At 37.9% G+C, this 26,054-nt stretch overlaps 1 protein-coding gene across 14 annotated transcripts in view; it reads left to right on the top strand.

Annotated features, from left to right (window-relative positions):
* Positions 1–25,408, top strand: part of ELAVL2 (ELAV like RNA binding protein 2) — a 165,237-nt gene extending 139,829 nt beyond the window's left edge. For 12 of the 14 annotated variants that reach the window (XM_045468174.1, XM_045468169.1, XM_045468179.1 and 9 more), the window contains 4 exons: positions 10,327–10,480; positions 13,813–14,038; positions 21,971–22,009; positions 22,628–25,408. In XM_045468174.1, the coding sequence (XP_045324130.1) occupies positions 10,327–10,480; positions 13,813–14,038; positions 21,971–22,009; positions 22,628–22,958 (750 nt within the window). In that variant the 3' untranslated portion in view covers positions 22,959–25,408. The remainder of the gene's footprint in view (positions 1–10,326; positions 10,481–13,812; positions 14,039–21,970; positions 22,010–22,627) is intronic. The other 2 variants (XM_045468173.1, XM_045468171.1) reach the window with 1 other exon arrangement.
* The last annotated feature ends 646 nt before the right edge of the window (positions 25,409–26,054 follow it).

The raw sequence follows: 26,054 nt of genomic DNA, 5'->3' as shown, positions 1-26,054 counted from the left end.
ACATCTATTTTTCTGTAAGCCAGTTTAACTTCTGTTGTTTCCAGTGAAGCACAAAAAGCCAGATTGTTTGGACAAGCATCACACCTTCTAATCAGCTTGCCTGAAAGATACTTCAGAAATAGCCTCTGCAGGAGGCCATGGAGTATTTTCAGTCTGTAAGAATCAGAGCACCCACTTGTGGGTGGGGGTGTAAGATAGGAATACATATAAGAATTAGTTTCAACCCTCTAGGAAACGTACAGCCTAATAATATAAAAGCTTTGTAAGTGAACTGCAGTGCTGTTACCCTGGGAGGTGGCTTTGAGGTAGTCTGCTGCTCTGGCAGTGTTGAACAGGCCCTACACCCATCCGAATATTGAGTACTGAGTACTGATATTTTCCTTATTCTTTATGTCTAACATCCTCCTAGTATATTTCGTGAGTGTCCAAAGTGAAAAACTTTCACAGTACTCTGCTAGCATAGCCTTCTTGGTATTTTTTCCTGGTGTGAAATCACATTGAGTCATTAGGCACTGGTTGAATGGTGTTTTGTAACCCATCCCACATTCAGGTGCATACATGCGCCCCTCATCTGAAATAGGCACTATTCCCCAAAGCCCATTTATGATTTCTGCCACTGTCTCCCCAAAACGGAGATGATTCTGTTTCTCATTTTGCATCTCATTTTAGGCTCTAATAGATATTTATGAGAAAGAATAAGGAAGTGGGAGTATTTAATATGCAGTACTTTGGGGAAAGAATATTAAAATCAAGTTGGTCTTTTCTATCAGCTCATTTAAAGCTGCTGGATGTTGACCTTCTATACGACAAACAGCCTTTTCCTTAGGCTTCAACGGGGGCTTGGGCTCTCCCATACACTTATCTGCTATTGTCTTACAAAATACATGGAAGATTGTATTGTAATATTGTAATAATTAGTGAGGATTAATTTTGATAATAACTGCGATGGATTTGGAAAAAGACTTATTTAATCTTTGAACTGTTTTTCTGTTAAAGTACATACATCTTCTTGTATCAAATGCCTCCTCTGTGTCCTCTTATCTGATCTCAGAAATAATAGTGATAATTTGAGTTTTTTCTTACATAAATTAGGGATGCTAGTGATAACACCCAATTTATAACCCTGATATTAGGATCAATTGAATATTAAGGTATGTAACATACCAAGAACAGTGTCTGGCACATGGTAAGTGCTTAGTAAGTGTTTGGAGCTATCATTATCTATGTTATTATGATTTTCTATGTATTAAATCATTAAGGTATGATTGAAACATTATTATGGTTCTCCAGCTTTGTGCTAATAGTTTTATTTTTCCATTTAATCCTTGTAAGGTCCCTGTGAGGTGAGGACTTTGATTTACATCAGATTGTAAACGAACAAATAGAGGCTTCAGAGAACCTAAGGAAATTATTCCCTAGTTATATAACTGGTAAGGCACCAGAGCCAAGACCTGAACTTGGCTCTGCAGTCCAAGCCCTGTGTTTTCAGTGCTTCATAACTTTGGAGGGCTCTGGTACGAGTATCAGTTTCTGGCCACTGGTTCATAGTATGCCCTGTTGTGGCCAGAACTTCACCAGTGATAATACATTCTTTTTTTGCCTTTTAAGTTTTTTTTGACATAGTAATACACTAATTCCTGTTTGCCTTAATTCTAGCCTATTTATATTACTTAATTCTTCTTTTTGTTTTAAGCAAGCCCCATGCCCAGTGTGGGGCTTGAACCTCGTGACCCTGAGATCAAGGGTCCCATGCTCTACCACCTGAGCCAACCAGGTACCCCTTACTTAATACTTCTAAAGATATGTGGCCAAATAAATACAGGCTCATTTCTCATTTTTTAATGTTAAAAATAAGGGAGTCCGCTTTTCCTAGCCACTCTTGAAAACTTCCCAGTGCAGAGAGGTTAGGAATGAACTCTGGTGGTTATAGCTGAAACTCCCATCTCTTTTATTTTCTTTTTTTTCCAAGCCACTTTAGGGTAATCACTTACTAAAATTTTAACGGGCTAAGTGAAGGTATGGAATGGAATATGGAACAGTTTGATTGGCAGATTCTTGCTTAGACCTTGGGATGACTGATTGACCACCACTGCAATTGTAGATCCAGTTTAATCTTCAACCCCCTTTGGATGCCACATTTACCACTTACTCTATTTGTTTTCTTCTTCTTATTTTTTTTTTTTTTTGTTAGATTCTTTCCATGCACAGATCTTTAGGAATTTGAAAGACGTTGTTGGCTTACGTTGCATTTCAGGAATGCTTTACCATGGATTCCCTATTTACCTTTACCAGCGTGAGAGTCCTTGTTGAACCAACGGGGTTCTGTAGCCAGGCAGAAGCGACAATAGAAGGGCAGATGTGATCTGCTAAAAACTTTGATGGTTTAGTAAATACTTTGATACTTTAATAAAACTGTACTTCAATAAAATATCAAGATGTCTGTCAGGACAGTCTGCTTGGACCCTCATTTAATTGATAAATGTTGGATGAGACAGATGTGGGTAGTATTTAATAGACTATGCTCAGTGTAGTTTTCAGATGCTGAGTTTAAGATGTATGTAAAAGGAAATCTAATTTTTCAAGTGTCCAGTTTATAATTAGTTGCTTAATAGGATACTTAGAACTAGTGTGCTTTTTTTCTATTTTTAATAATGTCGTATGTGATCACTTAAACTCTTAGGACATTATTTATTCTTTGGTCCAATTTTAAGTTGGGTATAAGAGTCAACTGCTTTGAATTTTATTTAATGTTGCATTAAAACTTGGAAATGATGTAAAGCTGGGTAGTCTCTCTAGTGTAATACACCCAGTTGCTATTTTCCCTTTCTGTTAAATGATACATAATGTTTTTTAAATGCATGTTTAATACCTAAAATATTCTATTCTAGGTAAGTTTTAACTTGGTATAAAGCAATAGTTTCAAGATTCTTAGTTTGATTTTTTTTTTTTTTTTCCTCTTCAACTGTCCTCCCCTCTCCCCACCTCCCTCCCCTTAGCTTTTTGTCAGACATCTAAATAGTTCTCAGGCATTATACTAGTAGAAGAAATATAGTAAGTGTCCTATGGACTAGACCCATTTTGATGTATTTCGGATTTTCTTACGTGTATAAAAGAAACCATTTTTCTGAGCTAAAGTTCTTACCTTCTTGCATATATCTTTTTCCTTGTATATGTCTCATCATCCTCCCAATAATTGTCATTTTGCTAGAAACCTGTATGATTTCAGATTGTGTCTCAGGCAGTGGTGTATTGGAAAATCTCTTGATGAAGGGTCAAGGCCTGTGAATCCTACACTCTTTTGCTCTGCATCTTTGGACAAATCACTTCATTTTTGTGTGCCTCAGTCTCCCTCCTTCCTAAATAAAAAGAAATTGGGCCAAATGATCTGTTTCCTTTTTGTTCCAATATTAAGACCTTTCCCCCCAGCAACATATTATTCTGTCAAAGATTCTATTGCCTCTGGAGATTTGAATCCCCAGTTTGTGAAATGACACTTCATTCTTGACATGTTTAATGGCATCTACAGTCTAGTCTATGAACAGAGTGCCATCATGTATGATTTTTGCTTTATTTACAAAGTAGATTATGGCCCTTCTTAACTTTTTACATAAGATTTCCAAAATGAAGTTTCTCCACTTTGTGATTATAAATCCTCTTCATTACGGTAATGTGTGGCAGGTACCAGGGTGTGCAAAATAGGATAAAGACAAGGTTTCCTATTTCAAGGACGTAAGGCAGTTGTAAGAGAAGATAAGAGATGAGTTTATCTTGGTTTCTTCAGTGTGGATGAGAAACCAGGCATGTGGGTACTGGTAAAGGTACTAACTCAGACAATTGAAGGTGGATGAGAGTGGATGTTAGGCACTCGTGATGCCATTGTAGAGTCTGAAGTGACTCACATTTAGTTGAGTGGGAGGTGCAGGTTATACTCACACTGGGAAGTAAGAGAGAGGAAGGTTTGGAAAACTACTGAAGGTTGTGAGTGTTTATATAGAAAGGGAGTCAGTGCCCTGAGCGTAAAGGACTAAGAAATTTGAAATTAATCTTAAAGCATTAAGGAGTCCCTGAGGGATTTGAAGCTGAGAGTAACACAATCAAATGTGTTTCCTGGTGTTGTTTGAATTAAAACAATCTTTATGAGACTTAAAGCAGAGGTTTCATCTGTATTTTCCACCAATGGAGTTTTCTAAATTCCATGTTTTGGAATACCTATTAAAGGTAACTCCCCTAATCTATAATACCCCTTTCTAAAGCCTTCCTGCTAGGGATGATTGTTGCTTTGAACTCTAACACCTTTTCTACAGCTAATCTTTAATTTCTTATGGACTTATTTCTGTATGCTTTGTTCTCTCAGGTTTACTCATTTGCCACCCTTTGTGAAACATGCTGGCCCTTAAAAAACTCAGCCTGTGATATGTATATGCCTTGATGTGTTTTTGAGACTTGTTCCTGGTGGGGTTTTGCATTTAGAAGCAGATAAAAGTATAGTTCCTCCTTTTGGATGCATTTTGAGGTCTCTGGCCTGAATTGTGATTGGAGATCACATTCTTCTGTGTACTTCTCACCTCTTTGGAGGCTCTGGTGTAACCACCTGTCTGTAAAGCCTTAATGCTGTCACAGGACCTTTGCTACTGCCTACCAGAGCCAGAGCTTTTATTTAGTGATAGTGTCACTTTTCAGACAGCCCTATCAAGACTCAGCTTTTTGATATGAACAGCAATTAATTCTCATTTTAAATAGGCACAACCATGATGTTATCTATTCCTCCCAGCTGAAGAGAATGAACAGAGCTTTTCAAAAAAGTCTGAAGTGGCAAGCATCTAATTTTCAGGTTTAATGTTGATAGTCCTGGGTCAGTAATTGACAAATGATAGAAGTTGTTCAATGCTGATCTTGCCAGTGGGAGATTTTTCAAATGTCCTTAGTTTAATAAAGAAGGAATTGCTTTGTTCATTTATAGACCTTATCTCTTTAATCTGTTGGTATTAATGTCCACTGTCACTGATCTTTTGTTGATGAGTCCAAGATAAATGAGAGCAGTTGTGTTTTTTGGGCAAAGGCATTTTGATGGACTTACTATTGAACGGGATGTAGTGGGATTTTAAACTCTACTATGTACATGTAATGAAGTGCTAATTCTTATCCATAGATATCTTCATTCCTTTTAATTCTGTGTATTTTGATTAACTTGTGTTTTGATAGCCTATTCTTAGTATATGTGTTACTTGTCCTTGAATGTTTAATGTATAATTAGTTTTAGTTGCTGATGAATAAATGAGTTTTTAATTACAAGGAATATATTGTGTTTCAAACTATTCCATTTCCAAGACCTAATTACTTTGATAAATCTATTTTTATCTCTATTTTGTCCGGTGTGATCTCATTTACGAAGAGCAATTGGAGAAGCCATTGGCTAGAGCATTTATTTGCCTGGTACTTCTAACTGCTTTCCTTGCTTCCCCTCAAGTAATCTCAGTATTGCTTGTCTTTGTTTATTATATCACTTGTAGGGTTGTGAGAAATTCCAGAATAAACCTGAGTTTTAAATTGCTATCTTTGGAGTAGATTGGTGTTCAGTGTTGTACTCTCTGTATCATCTTTAAATATTTAAATTGCAGACTCTCTGGCTGCCTCTTAAATTAGATCCTTCACTTAGTAGTTTTGACATTTCATAACCTTGCTCCTCAGGCATTAAATATTCACCTGTTTAAATGGCAGTGAAAATTTAAAATCCAAACTCATTCTGTTAATCCAGTGAATGTAGATTGGGGAAGAGCTTGCAGTTGGTGAAAGAAGAATCTATTTTGACTCCAGTGGATCATATGCTACAGGGCTATTATATTGAAGTATTTCTAATACATAATTTGCCATAGGACAAAGCCATTTCTTGGGTCTTCTTCAAGGGGTATTAACCTTGAAGGACCATAAAAATAGACTTAATACTTTGAGGCTTATGATAGACCAAGAGTTCCTGTAGGTGAGCATTATTCAGGGCACCAGTACAGGCTCCACATCCAGAAAAATCAGAATGGAGAAGGTTGCGGATAATTACCAGGTACAAAATTTATCCTACTGGCAGAGTCTTCTTCCTACTTTGATCTAAGTACATTCTGTTTATAATCCTTTGAGATAGAAGAAGAAATATTTTGCTTTTCTTGGAAGGGAGGATGTTACTGACAGTGACATCCTTGATAGAGCAGGAGAAGGGCCTGCAAATCCTAAGAAACAGGTGTAGGGGCAAGACATGACACATTGGTCTGGGTGAAGGATGGTTGTCCTTCATTACACTTTTATTTCTTGGAAGTTCATGAGGGGTAGAGGGGGGATACATTGCTCATTTAATCACATTTTCAGAAAGTAATAAACAAACGTAAAAATCCTAAGTATCATGTGAAGTTTCTCCAGTGAGTCTCAATCTGTGGCCACTCATTCTTTCTTGCTAGAAGTTACTTTTTAGAGAACATATTAATGGAAGATGAAATAAAATAACTTTGATATAACTTTAATATCTGGTGGCATCCTGTTTTCTGCTGCCTTAGCTCAGTTTCACTGTGTGTGTGTGTGTTAGTGTGAGAAATAACCCAGATTGATTTAATTCCTCCACACTTTAAGAACAAAAGTTACTGTAGTAAATCGTAGAAAGAAAATTGGACAAGGATACAAGGATCCCGTGTTCAGAGTTTGGATCCAGTGGTATGTTACTTACCTTGTCTATACTATTTGCCCAGCTATAAAATACTAATGTGTGCCCTACCTACCACAGACAAAACACTCTATTTTGCACATGGTAAAGTCTCGTAAGTCCCTAAGTATAAGTTAAATGGAAATACTTGTTACTACCATGAGTTTATATGTGGTAGTTCATCTCTGTCCTGGGACTGGAACCAGTTTTTTGAGAAAGTTACCAAAAAAAATACTCTTTTGAGGAGATTTACTGTTGCTTCTAGGAGTCCTTTTAATGTGGCTGTGTTCTAAAAATGTACCTTGGATTCGTTTTAATCAGGTATGGTAGGATATGCTGACATGGAAATTATTGTTAGAAGGAAGCAGTTTATAGTTACAGATCTTTAGAAACAGGGGCCTGGTTGGCTCAGTTAAGCATCTGACTGGCTCAGGTCATGATCTTGGGGTTTGTGAGATCAAGCCCTGCCTCAGGCACTGGTCTGACAGCACAGAGCCTGCTTGGAATTCTTTCTCTACCTCTCTCTCTTCCCCTCACCTGCTTGCTTGCTTGCTTGCTTGCGTGTCCTCTCTCTCTCTCTCTCTCTCTCTCTCTCTCTCTCTCTCTCTCTTTCTCTCTCTCAGACTTAAAAGGAAACAGCCCTGTTTTCCATGACATGTAGGGCCACATGGGGAAGCACCAAGGATGATCAGGAGGCAGAGAGATGAAGGCAGAGTATGGTCCAGAGCCTTTATTGAAATTCCCAGTGGGAAGGAAAGGGTGAGGCGGGTTAGGTATGCTGAGTTTAGCATTGGATAGCTTGAATAATTTTAGAGGGCTCTAGATTGGGGGTGGGGAGTTTCTAGTTGTCAGACACCCAGCCCTGGGGTGATTTAGGGTGGGGAATATAGGCTTGGTGTGTGAGAATTTGATACATGAGAAAAGGTGTGGGATTGGTTTGTTTATATATCAAAGGCAGGCTCACAGGAGAGTCATTTACTATCTCCAAGAAGTAGTTATCTCTGGGAGGGGCAGTCTTCAGGATCCAGGCCCCAGATGCTAGAGCATCAAGAATACAGAAAATAAAATCTAGTCAATACAGGCTAGAAATTAAAGCAGCAGTGTGAACTTGAGACCGGACATTGAAGAAAAACAAAAGCAGATAACATAACTGACCCAAGTATGTTTTCAAAGCTTTTATATAAGCACTAAATATAAACCCGTTTTCCTAAATATATTTTAGGATAACTTTTAAAACACTCCACCCACACTCCTCTGAAATGCACAGAGCAGTAAATGTCACTGCCTGAGTAAATTATTCTGGAACACAGTAATGGACTCAGGTTACTCTCAGTTTTAATGGTCTGTGTCTTTCTCAGATGCATGTAGAGGTAAATAATGTTTATAGTCACCTAGGTTTTTAGGTTCTGTGCGAAGAATTCTGTGTACATTAGAAATTATTAAGATTCCTAATCATACAATGGAGGTATGGTCACGTGGTAATAGACTTAAATTTGCACGAGTTCACAGAGCCTTAATGAATTGAATGTAGTTTCGAGCCCAGGCACACTGGTTGGAAAGCCATCACCTAAAACTACCATTATACTGCCTCACGCCTTGCTTGAGCTCCTGGAGTGGCTGTCTGCCTCCATGGCCTCCTTCATCAGTCCTTGGGAGAGAGAATGTACATATGCTTACTCTGTTGCCCGTGGGAAGTGGCTCTTCCTAAAGGGAATGCTTTAGTCACATGATCCTGAGCAGACTACAGCTGCCTTGCTGAGAGTTCTCAGTCTCCGAAAGCAAGAGTTTAAGTGGTGGGATTTGTAGCTGTTAATTGAGAATTGGGCTTTAGAAAAGAAGTGGGATATTCATTGTTTTCATAATACTGAGGGTATCTGTAATTCATTTGCTTTTTTTTTTTTTCCTTTTTTTTCTCCTTCAGTTTATAGCAATCCCAGGACTAGGTTCCACTTGAATTATTTTGTTGATCACTTGGAATTTTCCTTCATATTTTTCACTTACATTTAAGTTCCTCAGTCTTCATTCTTAAGTGGTGAGGCATAGAGAAAAAGTGCACGTGCATAATTATCTCTCGGCACTCCACCACTCTTCCAAATTCCTTGTGTCTGTAGTATAGGACAGTGTTCATGCAACTTCAAATATAGCCTGTGGACCAAGAGGTGTGTTTTCACTTGTTAATGAGCAAACTTGTTGAATAAAAGATAAGAGTATTAAATGTTAACACTAGTGGGGCAGGGATGAAAGATAGCAAGACCTTTTTATAAAGTAATATAAATCTGGCTTACTTTTTTTGTGAAAAGCCGAAAAGGAAATGGTGATAACACTGTGGGCATAATTTAAACCATGGAGAATATATTTGAAAATACCAAGAGCTTGTTGAAATTGAAGACCTTTTTTTTTTTTTGTTGTTTAATTTTGTTTTTGAAATGAGCAGTGGACTAGTGTAAAGGTCGATACTTACAGATGAAAGTAGCAAGCAGAAGTTACCATGTTACAGTACCTGAGCAAATCAATATGAGTTAGACCCATTGGCCATTTTTATGAATGGTCTGGAAGATGAAGGCTATATTGTGACCTTGTAGTTAGGTAGTCCAGAAAAGCTTAGAATTAAACCAGAGGGAATGTGGTCAGGAATAGCATATGAGATTCAGAGCTGTCTGAAAATTGGCAGAGATAGGTGTAGGCAGAGAGCTGTCGATTATGTTTTGGGCAAGCTCTTGATGACTGCATGAACTGTCCCTTAAATCTTGTGGTCTAGGAAGCTTGCTCTGGGCCCGCAGGATCACTGGTTATTAGATTGGTTTTACTCAGCAAATGTTCTAGCATCTATCATATGCCAAGATGCTGAGGATAACAGTGATAAGAGTGAGAGGTAGTTCCTTAGTGCATGGAGCTTACATGAAGAATGTTGATTATCAACAAATACAGGCAGACTTATTTTGTCTTGTATCCTTGTAGAATTTTGAACATTATATCTTAGAAGCTTTTTGAAAGGATACATAAAATGGTAGTTAAAGCCAATAAAAGGGACTTAAGACCTTTTGGAAAATAAATGTTACAGAGACTTGTGGACAAGAAGACAATAGACAAGGAATGGCTAGAGTTATAGCTTGTTCACATACTTAAATGTCCGGAAGTTTAGGGATGATAAAATGCTATTTTGAAATGAATCAAAAAGGCATACTTAGTGATAATATGGTAAATTTTTAGAAACTTTGTACCATCGCCTGCAGAGATGGGAGAGGCTCAAAAACAGGTCACAGAAATGTGTTGGATGAATTTAGAGTTCTTAAACTGAATTACTCGATTGAGCCTACATCTGTAGCTTAGGGGGTTGGCCCCAGTGAGGACATCCTGTTACCCTAAGTAGTACTGTGCTGTGTGCACCACTGGTTTGTTTTGAAAACCTGCAAACCTAGGGATAAATATGATCTCTTTTCTCCTCCTGGGGGAATGGCATTTTCTATTTCTTGATCATTTCTCCAGAAAGGAGTAAAATGGTTAACGCAGGACTTATTTTTAACATCCGTGTTTGTTATGTGCTCCATACGGAAAAGCTGCTGACTAACTTTAGGCAGTCGTTGAGTTTCTGAAGAGAGGTAACTGAGTGTGTGTAGATGCTTAATTTCATTTTCCTTTCCCAGGTTTCCTATGCTCGCCCAAGTTCAGCTTCTATCAGAGATGCGAATTTGTATGTCAGTGGACTTCCGAAAACAATGACCCAGAAGGAGTTGGAGCAGCTTTTTTCACAATATGGACGCATCATTACTTCTCGTATTCTTGTTGACCAGGTCACTGGTAAGTCGGCAGCTGCTCTACACAATCTTTGACACTTTCTGAGTGGCAGATTGTGAAATATTTTGCCTTTCCGTACAGCAGTCTTGCCTCTAGAACATATCAAAGGTATATGTGGACCAGAAAATGCAATTTTCTGCTGGAATTGTTCATAAATATGCATGGATAAAAATAGATTGTGGAGTGAAGTGAGCGAGCTTGAGTCATTTCCACCCTGAAGGGGCAGGTTCGAAGCCTGTTTTATGGCGTGTAATAAATTTGTAGATGATAATAATCCTCATTTCTAAGCTGCTGCGTGAAAAAAGCCCCCATTCTCCATAAAGTACTCCTCCTAATAAGCTGTCTTGTTTTTTTGTAAAAAGCATAGTTTAATACAGCAGAATGCACCTAGTTCTCTAGGGGAGGATGACACCATGTCCGCACTAGCTGTTCAGCTGGTTTCCAGGTCCATGCTGGATTGTACGGGCGTGTGTAAAAGGTTGACTTTTTGAATGTTAAAATATTTTATGCCTGGTGTATCTTTTGACCAACTGAAATGAGAAGACTGATAGGTGTATTAAAACTTTTGTTGGTAAGGGAGCTCTTTTGCCAAAGCCTTTAAGAAAAGCAATACTGATTTGATTACAGATTTTAAAAATAAATGGTAATTTTGTATTATGAAAATAATGTTTATTTTTTAAAAACATATTGAAAATAGAGCAACATGATAAGGAAAATTAACCTTAAGGCCATATACTCAAGCAGTCACATTAAGGCTTGGGGGAAAATGTAGACAGATTTTCCTCTTTAATATTCTTCATGTTTCTTCCTTTTCTTTCCTCTCTTTTACTTTTCTGGTTTTCCTTCTCCTTTTCTCTCTCTGTCATAATACCACCGGAAGAGATTCATTATGTATTACAATGTCTGTTGTCTTTTTAAAGTAAGCAGTGGACATCCTCATAATGCTTTGTGTTTCTGTGGTGTCTGTTATTTCTCCTCTTTCATTTCTCATTTTGTTTATTGGAGCCTCTCTTTTGTTTTAATGAGTCTGGCTAGAGGTTAATCAGTTTTGTTGATATTTTCAAAGAACTAGCTCCTGGTTTCATTGATCTGTTCTGTTGTTGTTGTTTTAGTTTCTATATCATTTCTGTTCTAATCTAAAAAAAAAAAAAAAAAAAAAAGCACTAGATTAACTACAGAATAAAATCAGGCCAAGTTTTTATTTCTTCAAATGAAGCTCAGTTGAGTTGATGTGAGTTTGAGTAGAAGCAGCCCATGTTACGCTCTTCTGTACTGTTAATTGGGCTCATCCATAGGAGGCGCCACACTTAGAGTTTTGGGTAGAGAGAGATCTACCTTCATACACATATGCTTGGGAGAATGGCCAATAGGTTGTGCTTTGTGAAGAAAATTAAGGGAAGGAAGGTAAAAATAAGGTCTTTTCATGATGACTGTGTTTTATAATCTTTCTTACATGTTCTTTCATTCTGTGCTGTATCACACAGACTGCTAACCAGGAAAAGAGAAATCGAGGTTTAGCAATCTAGATAAATTGGCTTAAAGCAATAGAAATGCCCTTTTATTGGTTCATATCATTTATGCTTTTTAAATTATTCTTAATGAGGACTTGGTGAATTGAGAGTAGATTTCACTTCTGCTACAGAATGCCCATCTCCTTAAGTGCAAATCCATCCTGAGTATATTGGCTCCCAAGGAGACTTACTTCATCCCTTCTGGGGTTAGTCATTGGTTCTTAAGTGTGGTCCCACTCCTGCAGCATCAGCATCCTCCTGGAACTTCACTAGAAATGCAGATTTCTGGGTTCCATCCAGCACCTAATGAATAAAACTCTGAGGATGGGCATTGTATCAAGCCCTTTGGGTTATTCTGGTGCATGCTCAAGTTTGAGGACCTCAGCTTGAGATGACTCAGTCTGTGTAGAGGCTATTACATTGCTCATCTTATGCTTTCCTCGTGGAATAGTTAAGTTCTTGGGGGTTATTAATTCTTCACACTAGTGAAGAATATATTTGCTGTCATTTCACCATTGTATCTTCATACTTATGGCTTTCAAGGTGAAATTATTCACTTTATCTGAAATGAAAAATAAAACCCTGCAATTTTGTTATTCAGCCATCAGGTGGTAATGTGCAACTGATGTAACTTAAATCAGAAAGGAAAAGTGGTATGGGCTGACATAAGTGTATATGGAAGAAATGCCTATCCACTTAGAATAAAATTCTAAGCCATTGAATTTACACAGTATTAATTACAAAGCAAGTAGAACTTCATTCCTTTTTAAGGTTCCTGTAAATCGTGATGGTCTAGTACATTTTCTCAACCTTTCTCAATAACCTCTCATTCGAGACTCATCTAGCTACCTTTCCCAAGCTGGTACGTCTAGTACCAATTTGCTTGCCCAAAAAGTATTTCCCTGCTACTGTTTTATCTCCGGATGGCCGGCTATGGGTTGACCTCAGCTAGCCCACTTAAGCTAATTAAATGGAATGGGTTGGGTTTTTGTCTGCCATTTTTCAGAAGCTGGACAGGTATTTGGCCATCCCTCTGCTTTCCTATTCTTGTCTGTCAGAGTGGGAAGAACATGAGACAGAGAATGGCATTTCCATTGGAGTAATACTGCTAAAGCCAGAAAGCTTTGAGACTTTATTTCTATTTTATTTATTTAAAAATGTAGGTCCTCTTTTATCCCTTTTTCAACTTATAATAGTTAAAAGCTGTGGGGGAAGTTTCCAGGAACGAGAAAACCCTCTTTGGACACTTTCTTAAAGGGCTGGTGTCCTATGTAATATTATTAAGTAGAATTTTATTATTAAAAAGTTGGATGTAATATCTTTCTACCCCTGTAATATATTTTTAGCATAGCTTTGTAGCATTTTTAGCAAATGCCTGGTTCTGTTCTTCTTACAAGAAAGGAAGCTACTGTGCCTTCATTTCTGAGCTGCTTATCCAACAGCATAAGAGAACTGGAGCTCAAGCATGTTGTTGTTGACATTATTAAAGAACGTCAGCATATGGGGGGGGGGAGCGGAGAGAAGACAGCAGGTAGGGAGAACATGGGCATACTGGTGTGCTGTTTTTCTTGGCTTATTGGTAGGCAGGTGATAATGGGTATTCAGATTGTGTAGATGACTTCATTAAAAAAAATACAAAATTGTGATTCTAGACTGAATTGCTACAGAGGTAAGGTAAAACTCTCCTCCTCCTGTTATTTTGTGGCAGATGTTATATGTAGGTGAAAACTTGTTTTTAAGGAGAAATTAATTTATCCTTTCTTCTCTCCTTCCCTTCTCCTTCTGCTCCCTCTTTCCCAAATCCTTACCCAAATTTACCAATAGGCATATCAAGGGGTGTAGGTTTTATTCGATTTGACAAGCGAATTGAGGCAGAAGAAGCTATCAAAGGCCTAAATGGCCAGAAACCGCCTGGTGCCACAGAGCCAATCACTGTAAAGTTTGCTAATAATCCAAGCCAAAAAACCAATCAGGCCATCCTTTCCCAGCTGTACCAGTCTCCAAACAGAAGGTATCCAGGACCACTAGCTCAGCAGGCACAGCGTTTTAGGTAAGTCTGGTCTGGTTCTTATGCCCAGCTACTAAACTCAGAACTCTCAGGTTCACTGTGCAGTACTTTTATTGATAGGATCTCTTGCTTTGCTGTTCTGTTGTTGTTGTTTTCTTTCTTTTTCTTACGGGCACAGAGAAAACCTATTTGAGGTGCAGTGTCTTATGCTAATATTAAAGGTGGTAACAAAAAGGGACGATAAGCTGTACTAGTGATTCTCAACTGGGGAGTAATTTTGCCCCTCAGGGGACATTTGGCAGTGTCTGGCGACATTTGTGTGGACATGACTTGGGTGCAGTGTGGTACTGGCATCTAATGGGTAGAGGTCAGGGATGCTGCTGAACATCCATCCTTCAGTACACAGTATAGCCTCCAACAGCAACAAATCATGTAGCCCCAGACATCCATAGTGCAAGGTTATAAACTCCGACCGGCAGAATGCTGGGTTGTTTCTGTTTCCAGTACTTCTGATTTCTCCTTTTTAGTTTTTTTCTTGATAAGATTTTATTCCTGTATTTCAGCTTTTAGGTCAAGCTCTTTCAGTTACTTTGCTTTATAATATGTACACCACTAAGGATATATAACCTATGTGAAAACATTGTTTCTACAAATGGATTCCCCTCACCTTTTAAAATTTTATTTCTTGTATTGTAGGGGTTGGCAAGCCTCCTCTGTAAAGGACCACATAGTAAATACTCTAGACTTTATGGGTCATGGTTTCTGTTGCATACATTTTTTTTTTTTTTTTAACAACTCTTTAAAAATGTAAAAGCCATTTTTCACTCCTGGGCTATACAGAAACAGATGGCAGTCTGGATTTGGCCTGTGGGTGGTAGTTTTCAGACCCCTGTATAGTCCATAGAATGACTCTGCATCTTCAGCCCAAAGAAGGCATTCTATCTTGTAGACAAGCATAAATATTTCAGTTTTTCAAGTTTTATTTTAAACTTGGGATAACAATCAAATCAAGAGTCATTTTAAAAACATCTCTAATCTGCATGTGAGAACAGTGACTTTAAGACTTTAAACACAGCACAAAGAACTTCTGGTTTCATAAGCAAAGTCACCCAGTTTTTTTTTTTCCCCCAGAACATTTTTTTAATATCCTTTTGGCCATATGGTATACTGCAGCCATAATTCCATCTAACCCCATGCTAATTTTTTTTCTTTTTAATCCCAAGTGCATATCAGTTTTCTTTCTTTCCTTGCAGGGGTAGAATAGTTAATTACTAAAAATAGGATCACAAATGTAGCTTAATGAAGAGTTATGTTTTTGAACTCAAATCACATGCGTTTTTTTTCTTTGGGGTATTGAGAGTACTGAAAAGAGTGGAGATAAAATCGGTCAGATATCTGCTTTAAAAAAAATACTTGTGTCACCTGAGGTGTGAGAAGGAAATTTGCCATAAACAGTATGGTCACTTCCTACTTAGGGTAGCTTTTGCCCTGGGAGTAGAGGTGGTACTATCAAAAGGCTCCATTTGGAACTGGATGACTGGGTACCCAGTCGATTGAGCCTTTTTTTCACTCTCTGTTTTAACTTGGCAAGGTTAAAAAAAAAAAAAAAAAGCATTGTCAGAAAGCACACCTGGTACCTTTGACTTTGGTGGATGATAGTGGCCATGGCTTCAGGGAGAGGTGCGCGAAGCAGCTGGATGCTTGCCCTTGTGGAGAAAGAAATCTCATAAAACCATTTTTTTTTAGCTCTGCCTGTGGGTTTCCTCTGTGGCATCTTAAAGCGAATAATACTGTCTGGAAATTTTGCACAGACACATTTGAGGGATTTTAGAGGTGTTTCCTGGACAGCCCATCCAGTTGACTTCAGAGCTCTTTGGGGCCTAGGAAAGAGTTTTGAGCTTACAGAGAGGAAGGTTCTTTGAGACTTACAGGTTGATTTCAACCCTGTGAAAATAAAATAAAATGTTTGATGTTAATAGAAAGCTGTTTTCATTTTAAATTGTTGGTTATTTCTGGTGTTTTCCAATTTAAGCTCTCGATTTGTTTTATGGCAGTTATTAAGTAAAACTCTGTTCTGAGAGTCAAGATTGAATTCTGAGGAAGATTGGGCAAGAGGCCTGAGATGACAGGATCTTCAGGAGAATGCCTGATTACTGAAATGGCCAGGCATGCAGGGGACTCCCAAGACTAGGCTGATGACTACTGTATCTGCTCACAGCCCCACCCAGCCCACTCCCTGCATGTTCTCTGCTTCTTACTTGTGGTTCTGTAAAGCTTTCCAGGATGTTATGATGGTCAAATTTATTATCTTGCTAAATATATTTCTGCCCATCCTTTGCTTTTATCTTTTTATTCCATATGTTACCAACTTGAAATTCTTCCTTTCCCTGACTCCTAGAAAAAGAAATTCTGAAAAAAGGGGAATGAGAATTGTCTGTTATAAGGAAAACTCGGTTTTAGAAATTGAGGGTGATTTTTATTGTCCAAGATTTTTATTGACTCTTGTCTCTACCGCCCTATGATCTTTTCCTCCCATAATCTCTGTCTAGATAATAAGTTATGAACTAGTCTTTGAGCTCAGTGAAAGCATTTGGTCTAGACTGAGTGTTAGAAGAAATCGGGAGTCCTATCCCTAGGGTTCAGGTTTAACCTGATGTGTGTTTGGTTGCTTTTCTTGAGTATTTTAAGAACTTGGTTGTCATTACCTTGACTACCTTGACTACCCCCCCCCCCCCCCCCCCCCGTTGAATTAACATTGAATCATCTCTTCATAAAGACCGTGGAATTAAGGACTTGCTTGTTTTGCTAGTATTTTGTTCTTCTCTCGTTCAAATCTAGATCATTACAGAAATATTTTCTTCCTAACGTCTGTGTCCTAATGCTCATAGCCTTCAATTTATCACCTTCCAGCAGACACTTAGAAAATTTCTGTTTTTTATGTTGTCATAGTACCTTGGGAGTTGAGAGAGATTGGAGAATACAAGTTATAAGTATAACAATAGTCAAGGATATTTTTAATATTCATGAAATGCACCATATCTTTTAAGGTCAGGAAAATTAAAACCCATGCAATAAAGGTTAAGTTTATTTTTATTAAAAAAATTTTTTTTAAACGTTTATTTTTGAGAGAGAATGAGTGGGGAGGGGCAGAGAGAGAGGGAGGCACAGAATCTGAAGTGGGCTCCAGGCTCTGAGCTGTCAGCACAGAACCCGATGTGGGGCTCAAACCCACAAACCATGAGATCATGACCTGAGCTGAAGTTGAATGTTTAACGGACTGAGCCACCCAGGCGCCCCAGGGTTAAGTTTAAAAGTGGGCTTGTGAAGTTTATGACCCAGTTAACCCATATGAATAGTTAGAGAATTATTTTAATGTGAGCAAGTGCTTATTTAATTGACTACAGTCTTCAAAATAAAACCATCCTTATTTATTTGGATACATAGTATAATTCAAGCCCCTTAAGTATGTTTTTGGGGCACCATGTCCGAATTAAGCTTTCAGACAAATATTTCATCTCTCTTCTTGTGGAACAGCTTTAATTTTATTGAATGTGATCTAGTCTAATGGCCTGTGTGCCTGCTTCTATAAGCCTTTATGCATTTGTAAAGTAGCCATTTAAATCAGCACTCGTGTTGCATTTAAGGCAAGTGCTGATGGCACTACCATGATTTCCTTTTGGAATAAACTGGTATCAGTCCTCCTGAGTAATTTTTTTTTTTTTCTTGTAGAGGATAGATGATGCCATCTAATTGGACAAGGGGATAAGTTGATGATCTTGTGGTTTAACTTCAGAGCAGATCTGGGCGAGTGCTTTGGAGAGGTTTTGAGAACCAGTTTGTAGACTTCATAGTGTCACTTTCTTAACCACTAGTAATCTCTCTATATTTTTATTTCTGACTTTAATTAAAGTCACATTTCTCCTTTTACTTGTATAGGCCTTCCTGTAGTCTTGTCAGCCAATTTTCTTGGAAGCTAAGCAGATGTCTTCTTTCTGTTCTCTACTTATAAACCTCTAGTTTTGAAATCAGAATGCTCTATCTAATACAGGGTTCTGTTCAAAATATGGCCTCGTATGAGTTCTATTTGTACTGATAGAAAAATGTTTGTACCTGTATCCCCAGTATATGTTTTTATAAATTATATGAACATGGGCTTCTGCTATTACATTCATTAACTCATAAACACTAGTCAAACACAGGAAATAAAGATGAAACAATATTTTAAATGTCTTATTGTCATGCTGGCTTACTATACATTTCATTTACCCAGTATTTTAATAATAAATATGTCTTTAAAGCAAGATTCATAAAATTATCTCGGTAATTTTGAACTTCATGTCTGATTTCATGAAAGTGAGACATGTTGGATTATCTTGTGTGTAACCTCATAATGTACTTTGTACTAAGAGTAGGAGAAATAATCTGCTCTCCCTGTTTTTGTTTACTTGTGCTTCCCTTACTGGTGTCATCCTCACTCTGATGATGAGGATTTGTATAGAAATCTTTCTGAAGCTACATCTTCTTCAAGGGTTATTTTAATTAAAGCTAGGTTTCCCTATCTAATCCTCCAAATCCACTTAATGTGTTATTTGTAAAGTGGATTATGTCCAAGCTAAAGAACAAGGGAAGAGTGTCACTGTCCCTTTTGAGGACTACTCAGTCTTCCCTCAGGAAAGTATGGGGACTGAGCAAGGGTACTGGGTGCAGTGCCTCAGTTAAATTTGAGTAAAGGATATTGTTTTTAAGTTTATTTATGTAAGTAATCTTTACAAGACCCTGAGATCAAGAGTCCCATGTTCCTCCGACTGAGCCAGCCAGGTGCCCCAAGAATACTTTTAAAGTTAAAAGCATATTTTTAATGGGCATTTTAATATTTTCTTGTCAGACTATAGTTAATCGTTATTCACCCCCATCTGGGTTATTCTGGAGGCTACTAACTTGTTAGGTCTCCATTAAAAATAGGCTTCTGTTTTTAAATGAGCACCTATTAAAAGATGTCTGCCCTTGGGCTCTGGACATACCAGCAAAGATGTATAATTCTGGAGAGTAAAATAGTGGTCATATGTCTGACCGGTAAACTAGGCAATTACAAGAGAAGATGCCTAGTTTACAGTCTCCCAACTGCTACAAACAAGATTTGGGGTGCACAGTGCCCACGTGAAGTGCCCACTGATTTCTCCCAACTCCCATGAGAAATAGTGGGTGTGTGGCACCAACTATTGCATGCAGGCTGGAGTTTTCAGCACTGCCTAGGTCCTGTTTCTTAGATCCCGTGTCCCTCTTTGCTCTCCTTGTTAATGGAGGATGTGGGAGAGGACGTTGTGGGAGAGGATGGAGGAGGGAGGGAGATGGTGGGAGGGGGCCGGCGGGGGTTGACCAAGAACTTGGCTTAAGTTCCAAAGGACTGAATTTTTCCTGAAAGTGTAAGTAAAGAAATAAGTGGTCAGGATCACAGTGTGTCCTAGGATTTCACAGGTGGGGCAAATATGAGGCCCACTGAGAGAGCCCTCCGAGATCCTAGTGTAAAGGCCTAGAACTCCTGCATGGGGAATCCTTGGATTCTCTAAAACCTGTAATTCACTTCTGGGGCAGTTTTGGTTTCTACCCTGTCTTGAAAATACTGAAAATTTGCTTAGAAGATTGCATTTCTGGACTTCAGGTTGTGGGTTGGTATACTGAACTGATAGTGGCAGAGCGTAACAGTCCCTACCTGGGCTGGCAGAGACGACATAACCCTACTTTGAATCGATAAGGTGTCTCTGCGTCTGGCCCCTTCAGCACTTTGGAAGGAGACTTCAATATGCTCTTCTTTTCTATAGGTATCCTCTGCCAAGTGCATTCTTCATTGATCATTCTAGCAATTGCATGAAATTATTTGTATCATATTACTTGAGGGTTGGTGATACTAATTTGTATGCATCTTTATTTCTGGTGTTGGTGGCCTTTCCTTTTTGGAGTATAAAGGCATGACTATCACCTCTGCAGAAAGCAAAGCCTTCCCACCTATGTACTCTTTCCACACATGTGCTTTTTCCTTGCATATACAAATAGGCTCCCCAAGCAGCCCTCCTGATAGTTTTCATTCTGGATTAAGTAGTTAAGGATAGTATTGGTAACCTTATTGCTTTATTTGTCACCAGATAGTTGTAAACCTGCAGCGATCCAGGCCTGTGTTTATGCACAGTGGCACAGTGGGGAATGAACATGTCCCTGCTCCTGAGAGGGTACTGGGACAGGACCTACACACACAGATGAGGGTCTTTTGTCATTGTGATTTGTTCTCTTCCCTTACACTTTGCACTACATCAGCTCAGTTACTTCTTTCTGTTTTCACGAAACACACAAAATGCCCTGGGGTGATTGGGAACAGGAATGTATAAAGGTTCTTTTTCCAATTCTAAAAGACCAGAAAGAGATGTTTTCTTGGCTTTTATAAAACAAAAGGGAATTGCTTTCTCATGTGTGCCCTAGACTCATTTGAGGCCACAGGTTAGACAATAATGTTGAGACATTTTTCAGACTTAACCTTTCATAGGTGTTATAAGAAGGAAAAAAAAAATTGCTCCCCCTGCCTCACGATCTTACTTTGGACAGTATCGAACATTGCAGCAGTTGAAGGTGGTTCTGTCTACAACGAGTTAAGTTATGCCTACATCCTCTGAACACATATAATTAATTGGTATGCATTCTGGAAATTGAAACATGAGAGTGGTCCGTTTGAAACTGACAAGAAAAATCAAGTATTATAAAATCAACTTAAGTTTTGAAATAGGAAAGGGATGGGGAGTTTTAAAGAGTACCTACCCACCCCCAACTATTGAGTTTTAAAAATATTAAGGGAAGCTCAAGTTGGTTGGTTTGTTTCTACCTGGCTTCTTACACCTTGAGTGGGGCTACAGTTCCTGTGGCAGAATCAAAATAAGCATCAGTCTCAGGGTCTGAACTCTTTGCCCTCTTGCCTGCTGGAGCAATGAGTCTGTTGCCTTTCTCTGGTCTTTAGTTGAGCACGTTGAGAAATGACAGACTTAGCTGATACTGTCTGTAAGGTTCTTTTTGCCTGTAAAACACCACTTTGTAAGGAATGAGAGTCCTTCAGAATTGGGAGATTGAAGGGAAATCATAGAACATTGGTGCCACCATTTACTAGCCCTGTGGTCTTGGGCAAGTCACTTAATCTGTGTGCCTTGGTATATTCAGGGACCAACAGAGCTATGAAAATTAATGCTAAAAAAATTCAGCTGAGTAAATATGAAGATGAAATTGGCTTTATTGAACAATTCATGAATCAAGTAACATTTTACCTAGCAGACAGAAAAGAGCTCCAAGGAGATGTACAAAATGGAAGGCTTTTATATACAAAATGGGTGGATTTTATAGGCAGAAGGGAACAGGAAAAGAGAGGTTTTTAACAAAGAGTGGATTGTTTCAGGCCAGGTACCTTCCTTTGGGGGAAGGGTCTTTCCAGCAGATTACCTCACTAGATTTGACCACGTAATTCCAGATTGACTGATTAAAGTTCATATTCTTGAACCTACTAGTAGATACCAAGTCTTAGTTTGCTGACATGGGGCTCAGCACAGGCGATTCCATTTGGGGCCTGTTTCTTTTTTTTAACAGCAGTGTAAAATACATGTAGGTGCAAGTGAAGCACTTAGAATTTACCTGGCGGTAGGTGAGAGCCCAAAGATTAACTGTTCCAGAGCCTCCACATTTCCTTTCTGGTTTGCTCAGATGACCACCAACATTTCCTCTATGTGGCACTAAACACTGTAGCGATAAACTATCCATTGGGAAAAGTAGTGTCTTAATGCCAGTGGGAACCCATTCTCTCAAGTTTTGAGACCCAAAGTTTTGAGACTTCACATAGAATTAGTATACAGATATCCCCTTGGAAGATGGCAATAACAAACCCAGCTCTTTTGAACGTCCAGGGGAAAATGAGAAACTGAAGTTTGCTAAATGTGTGTTTTGCAGGTTGGACAATCTGCTCAATATGGCTTATGGAGTAAAGAGGTAATGACAGAGGTTCATGATACTCATAATCCCTTCCCATAATTGATTAGTTTCTTTGATTTTGGGAGTGTCCCCCTTCATAAGTTTGTGTTCAGTTTTCTTTTGCATGTACAACCTAATGAAAAGCTGCTTTTTGAAGCACGGTTGACTGAAGGAATATTTTTATACTGCTGGATAGATACCCCCGGTCTTTAAAAAACCCCATTATTTGTTGTGTATTGCATTGCGACGTTACAGCATGTTTATGTATGTGTTGGTACCTTCCCCTCACCAATCCTGCTCAATTCATGAAGCCACTTCTAAATATATTCTAAATATATTTCTTTGCTATTGTGGGTCATATTATCCAATATAGCATATAATGGCCATTTCATAACTTAATGCCTTGTCAGAAGAGCATGTCACTGCAAGCCTTGATTGAAACATCAAGTGGTTGTATGTATCTTTTGATGGGGGGAGGTTTACTCAAACTCTTGGGATGGGAGAGGGAAAAGAAATAACGTCCATTGCTGTAACCAACCTCTGTTTCTATTTGTGTGTGTGTGTGTGTGTGTGCGTGTGTGTGTGCGCGTGTGTGTGCGCGCGCGCGTGTGTATGTGTGTTTCCTGTTTTGTTTAGTAGGTTTTCTCCAATGACCATTGATGGAATGACCAGTTTGGCTGGAATTAATATACCTGGGCACCCAGGAACAGGGTGGTGTATTTTTGTGTACAACCTGGCTCCTGACGCAGATGAGAGTATCCTGTGGCAAATGTTTGGGCCTTTTGGAGCGGTCACCAACGTGAAGGTCATCCGTGACTTTAACACCAATAAATGCAAAGGTTTTGGATTTGTGACTATGACCAACTATGATGAGGCCGCCATGGCGATAGCTAGCCTCAATGGATACCGTCTGGGAGACAGAGTACTGCAGGTCTCCTTTAAGACAAACAAAACGCACAAAGCCTAATGAGCTCTTGTCCTCAGTCCATTTATATATGAAAACTATACAACAAAGGCAAGTTAAGAGAAACTTTATACATTAGTAAATGTCTTTGTAAGTCAGTGTTGAGATGGGGATAAAACGACTACTTAGCATCCTAAGAAATATGTGAGATTTTTTATTGCTAGTATTTGAATTAAAACTTCTTAAATATCTTTTATGTTTGAATATGGACAAGAGGTACAGGGTTTTTACCTGTCACATTGCATTCTATTGCCTTCTTTGAAGAAGGTGGACCTTTTAAAGTGTTTCAGCTAAGGGAAGACATTTCTTTTCTTTTTACATAACTGCCTTGAACCTGTGAGTAAATATTGAGGCTTTGTGTTGTAATTCTTCAGTTGGTTGTGTCTTTTTTTCCCCCTTTTATTTCTTTTCCTAATTAGCTTTGTGTTTGGTTTACATTTAAAGCATTACTGTTATGTCTAAGAAAAGTATTTTGAAGTTTACATTTTTATTTATGAAGTTAAAAACAGTATTTATTTTGTAATTATGATTTGGGTTGGGGAAGGGGGGGGCTACATTATAAACGCTTATTGTAAGAATACTGGAGAACTTTTCGTAAAGCAGTACCTTGCCAAAGAGATAAGAGCCTCTTTGATGTGGGTTTAAAAAAAGCATCTATTTTTATAAAAAAGAAAATTTGGAGAAACTTTTTACTGGTCCTGGAACAAATATTTTGACTTGAATACTTTGAGAAATCTCTTCATATGACACCTAGTGAGCTTTTAAAATTTACCAGGAAATTTGCAGTGGTTGGAAAATTTAGAAAGATTTATGATGTAGAAAAACTACTTTTGAGATCTTTGTATGAAAGGAGTAGAATCAATGGGGGAAACACTGCTGGTTTCATTTTTGTAATCACCAGTGGAGCGTCTGATCATCCTGGTTATTATGTGATAGGTGGCTCACATTGATTTGTGATTTTGAAACAAATAAAAAAAATTTACAAAAGAATATATAAGAGCAGGCAAGAAATTTAAATTACCAAGAGATGGGGGAAAAAAAAATCTGTTCTTCCTAAAGAAATCCCTTCAGATAGAGCTCATGGTGTTTAGTGATGTACTTGCAGTATTGTTTGAAGAATTGTTTTGTCTTAAGGAAAAAAGATGTTGCACATGATTTGTACTGCAGCAAATCGGCAAAAGTGATCTGAGTTGGATATATTTGAAGGTATTTTGAAAGTTACGTTCAAGGCTAACACCTGAGCTTTGTGTAATGTAAATAAGACCTTGTGTTTATGAACCTTTCAGCTAATTTGATTTTTTTTTTCCCTTACATGCCAAGTGATGTTCAGGTTTTGAATGTTTTTGTATCAGTTTTTTCCTTTGTAAATGGCATTAACATTGTTACTTGAGGTCTTGCTTAATCACTTTCGTTGTCCTGAGGACTTGAATTTACAGTGCATCAGATTTGTTGCTAATTTTGTCTGTAGATAGTCTAGCTTCAGCTGTTTATGGTGATGCTACATTTTCGTTTATAAATATGTTTGTGGTAAAAAAAAAAATGAGTATAACCATAGGTTTTGAACAAATTTCCTTACATTTTTCATACAAAAATCATAAATATCTGTATGCTACTGAAATTTAACTTTGTATGATGCTTAAACCACTATTTGGGGAAATAATAAAATAAGTCTTTACCATGTATGAAAGAAATTTTAAAAAATACAAAATATTTTCTGATTAGCATCTAGCTTATAATAAATTTTCAAAAAAGCTGAAGGCAAAAATGCCTTCATCAGGATGCACTGAGAACTATATAGTTACGTCCTGCTTTTTGTATAAACTGAGATGCTCACATGCTTCCCCTTAGAACAGGCAATGTGCTATGCATAACATAGTTGTACATTATCTTTGCGGTTGCGTTGAATTTTATTTTTTATTATTTAAAAATTGTAGTTATAAAATTTTTCAGTATAGTACAGTACATATACTGTGAGGCGCGTGCTAAAGTGAATAAGCGAGTTTTCATGCTGACCCACTCAATGCTATTCAGAAATCAATTGGCTTAGCACTTTCTCATATCCTTAGGTGCATTTAGATTGTCAGAGTTAACCTTCTGCGTTTAAAAAAAAAAAACTAAAAAACAAAATACATGTATATACTTAAAAAAAAAAATAAGGTTTCCCTCACGGGAAAACAGCAGCTACGTGCTTCTTTCCTATACTACTGTAGCAAACCAAGGCATTGATGAGAGGGCATGCAAATTGTGCTTCACTTTACAGTGTTTATCAGAGCACTTAATAAAATGTAAGGCTGGTATTTATTTGAAGTTGTACAGTATGACTTAATTCACATCTGTTGGAATAGAAAATATATTCTGTTGAGTATTTAAGAGGCTGTACATGTTTTCTTTTGTGTTTGGATTCTTTGTACTTTTTCATGTTCAGTACATCAATAAACAAAGTTGAAGGGAAAGAACAGTGTGGTGAGTAGGTCTTTATACACATTTTGGGGGCTCCTGTGCTGAGGCTGATAAACTTACTCTCTAGAGTTAAGAGATTCTCTCCGAGCTTTAGTTGAAAGCAGTGTTATATCCAAAGTAAGAATTCTAAAAGCATGTTAGTTGAAGTAGAATGTGCAAAAAAATTTTTTTGAATGACACTTCTGATAGCTTTCAAATATTACTTAATGAGTAATTTTTATAGGAATACATGCTACTATCAGTGGTAACATTTGGGTAATTGGATGCTGACATCATTTTGTTGCTCTGATTTAATAATCACCACCTTTTTTTTTTTTTTTTTTTTTTTTTTTGGTAACAAATGGGAATTGTCCTCACATATTTACATGAGCTAAAGAAAAACCAAAGAGAAGGAAGATAACTTATTCTGCTTCTACCAGCAAGGTTTAATTCACCCATGGGATTAATTTCTGGTGTGTGAGATTTATTCTTGTTGCCCTAGTGCCAGATTGTCAAGAGACTCTTCTCAGAAATCAGAAGCTCAGTTTTCATTAGGTTAAGGCTGATGTGTGTAGCATGTGTGTCCAAATCTTGAACTGTACCAACCCTGTGTTGTTCATACATGTTCAGTTCTTGTAACACATCCTTACCAGATCTGTG

The sequence above is a fragment of the Leopardus geoffroyi genome, chromosome D4 (genome assembly GCF_018350155.1).
Source record: "Leopardus geoffroyi isolate Oge1 chromosome D4, O.geoffroyi_Oge1_pat1.0, whole genome shotgun sequence".
Lineage (NCBI taxonomy): Eukaryota > Metazoa > Chordata > Mammalia > Carnivora > Felidae > Leopardus > Leopardus geoffroyi.
The sequence above is the reverse complement of the archived record's forward strand: the minus strand, read 5'-3'. Positions and strand labels throughout refer to the sequence as shown.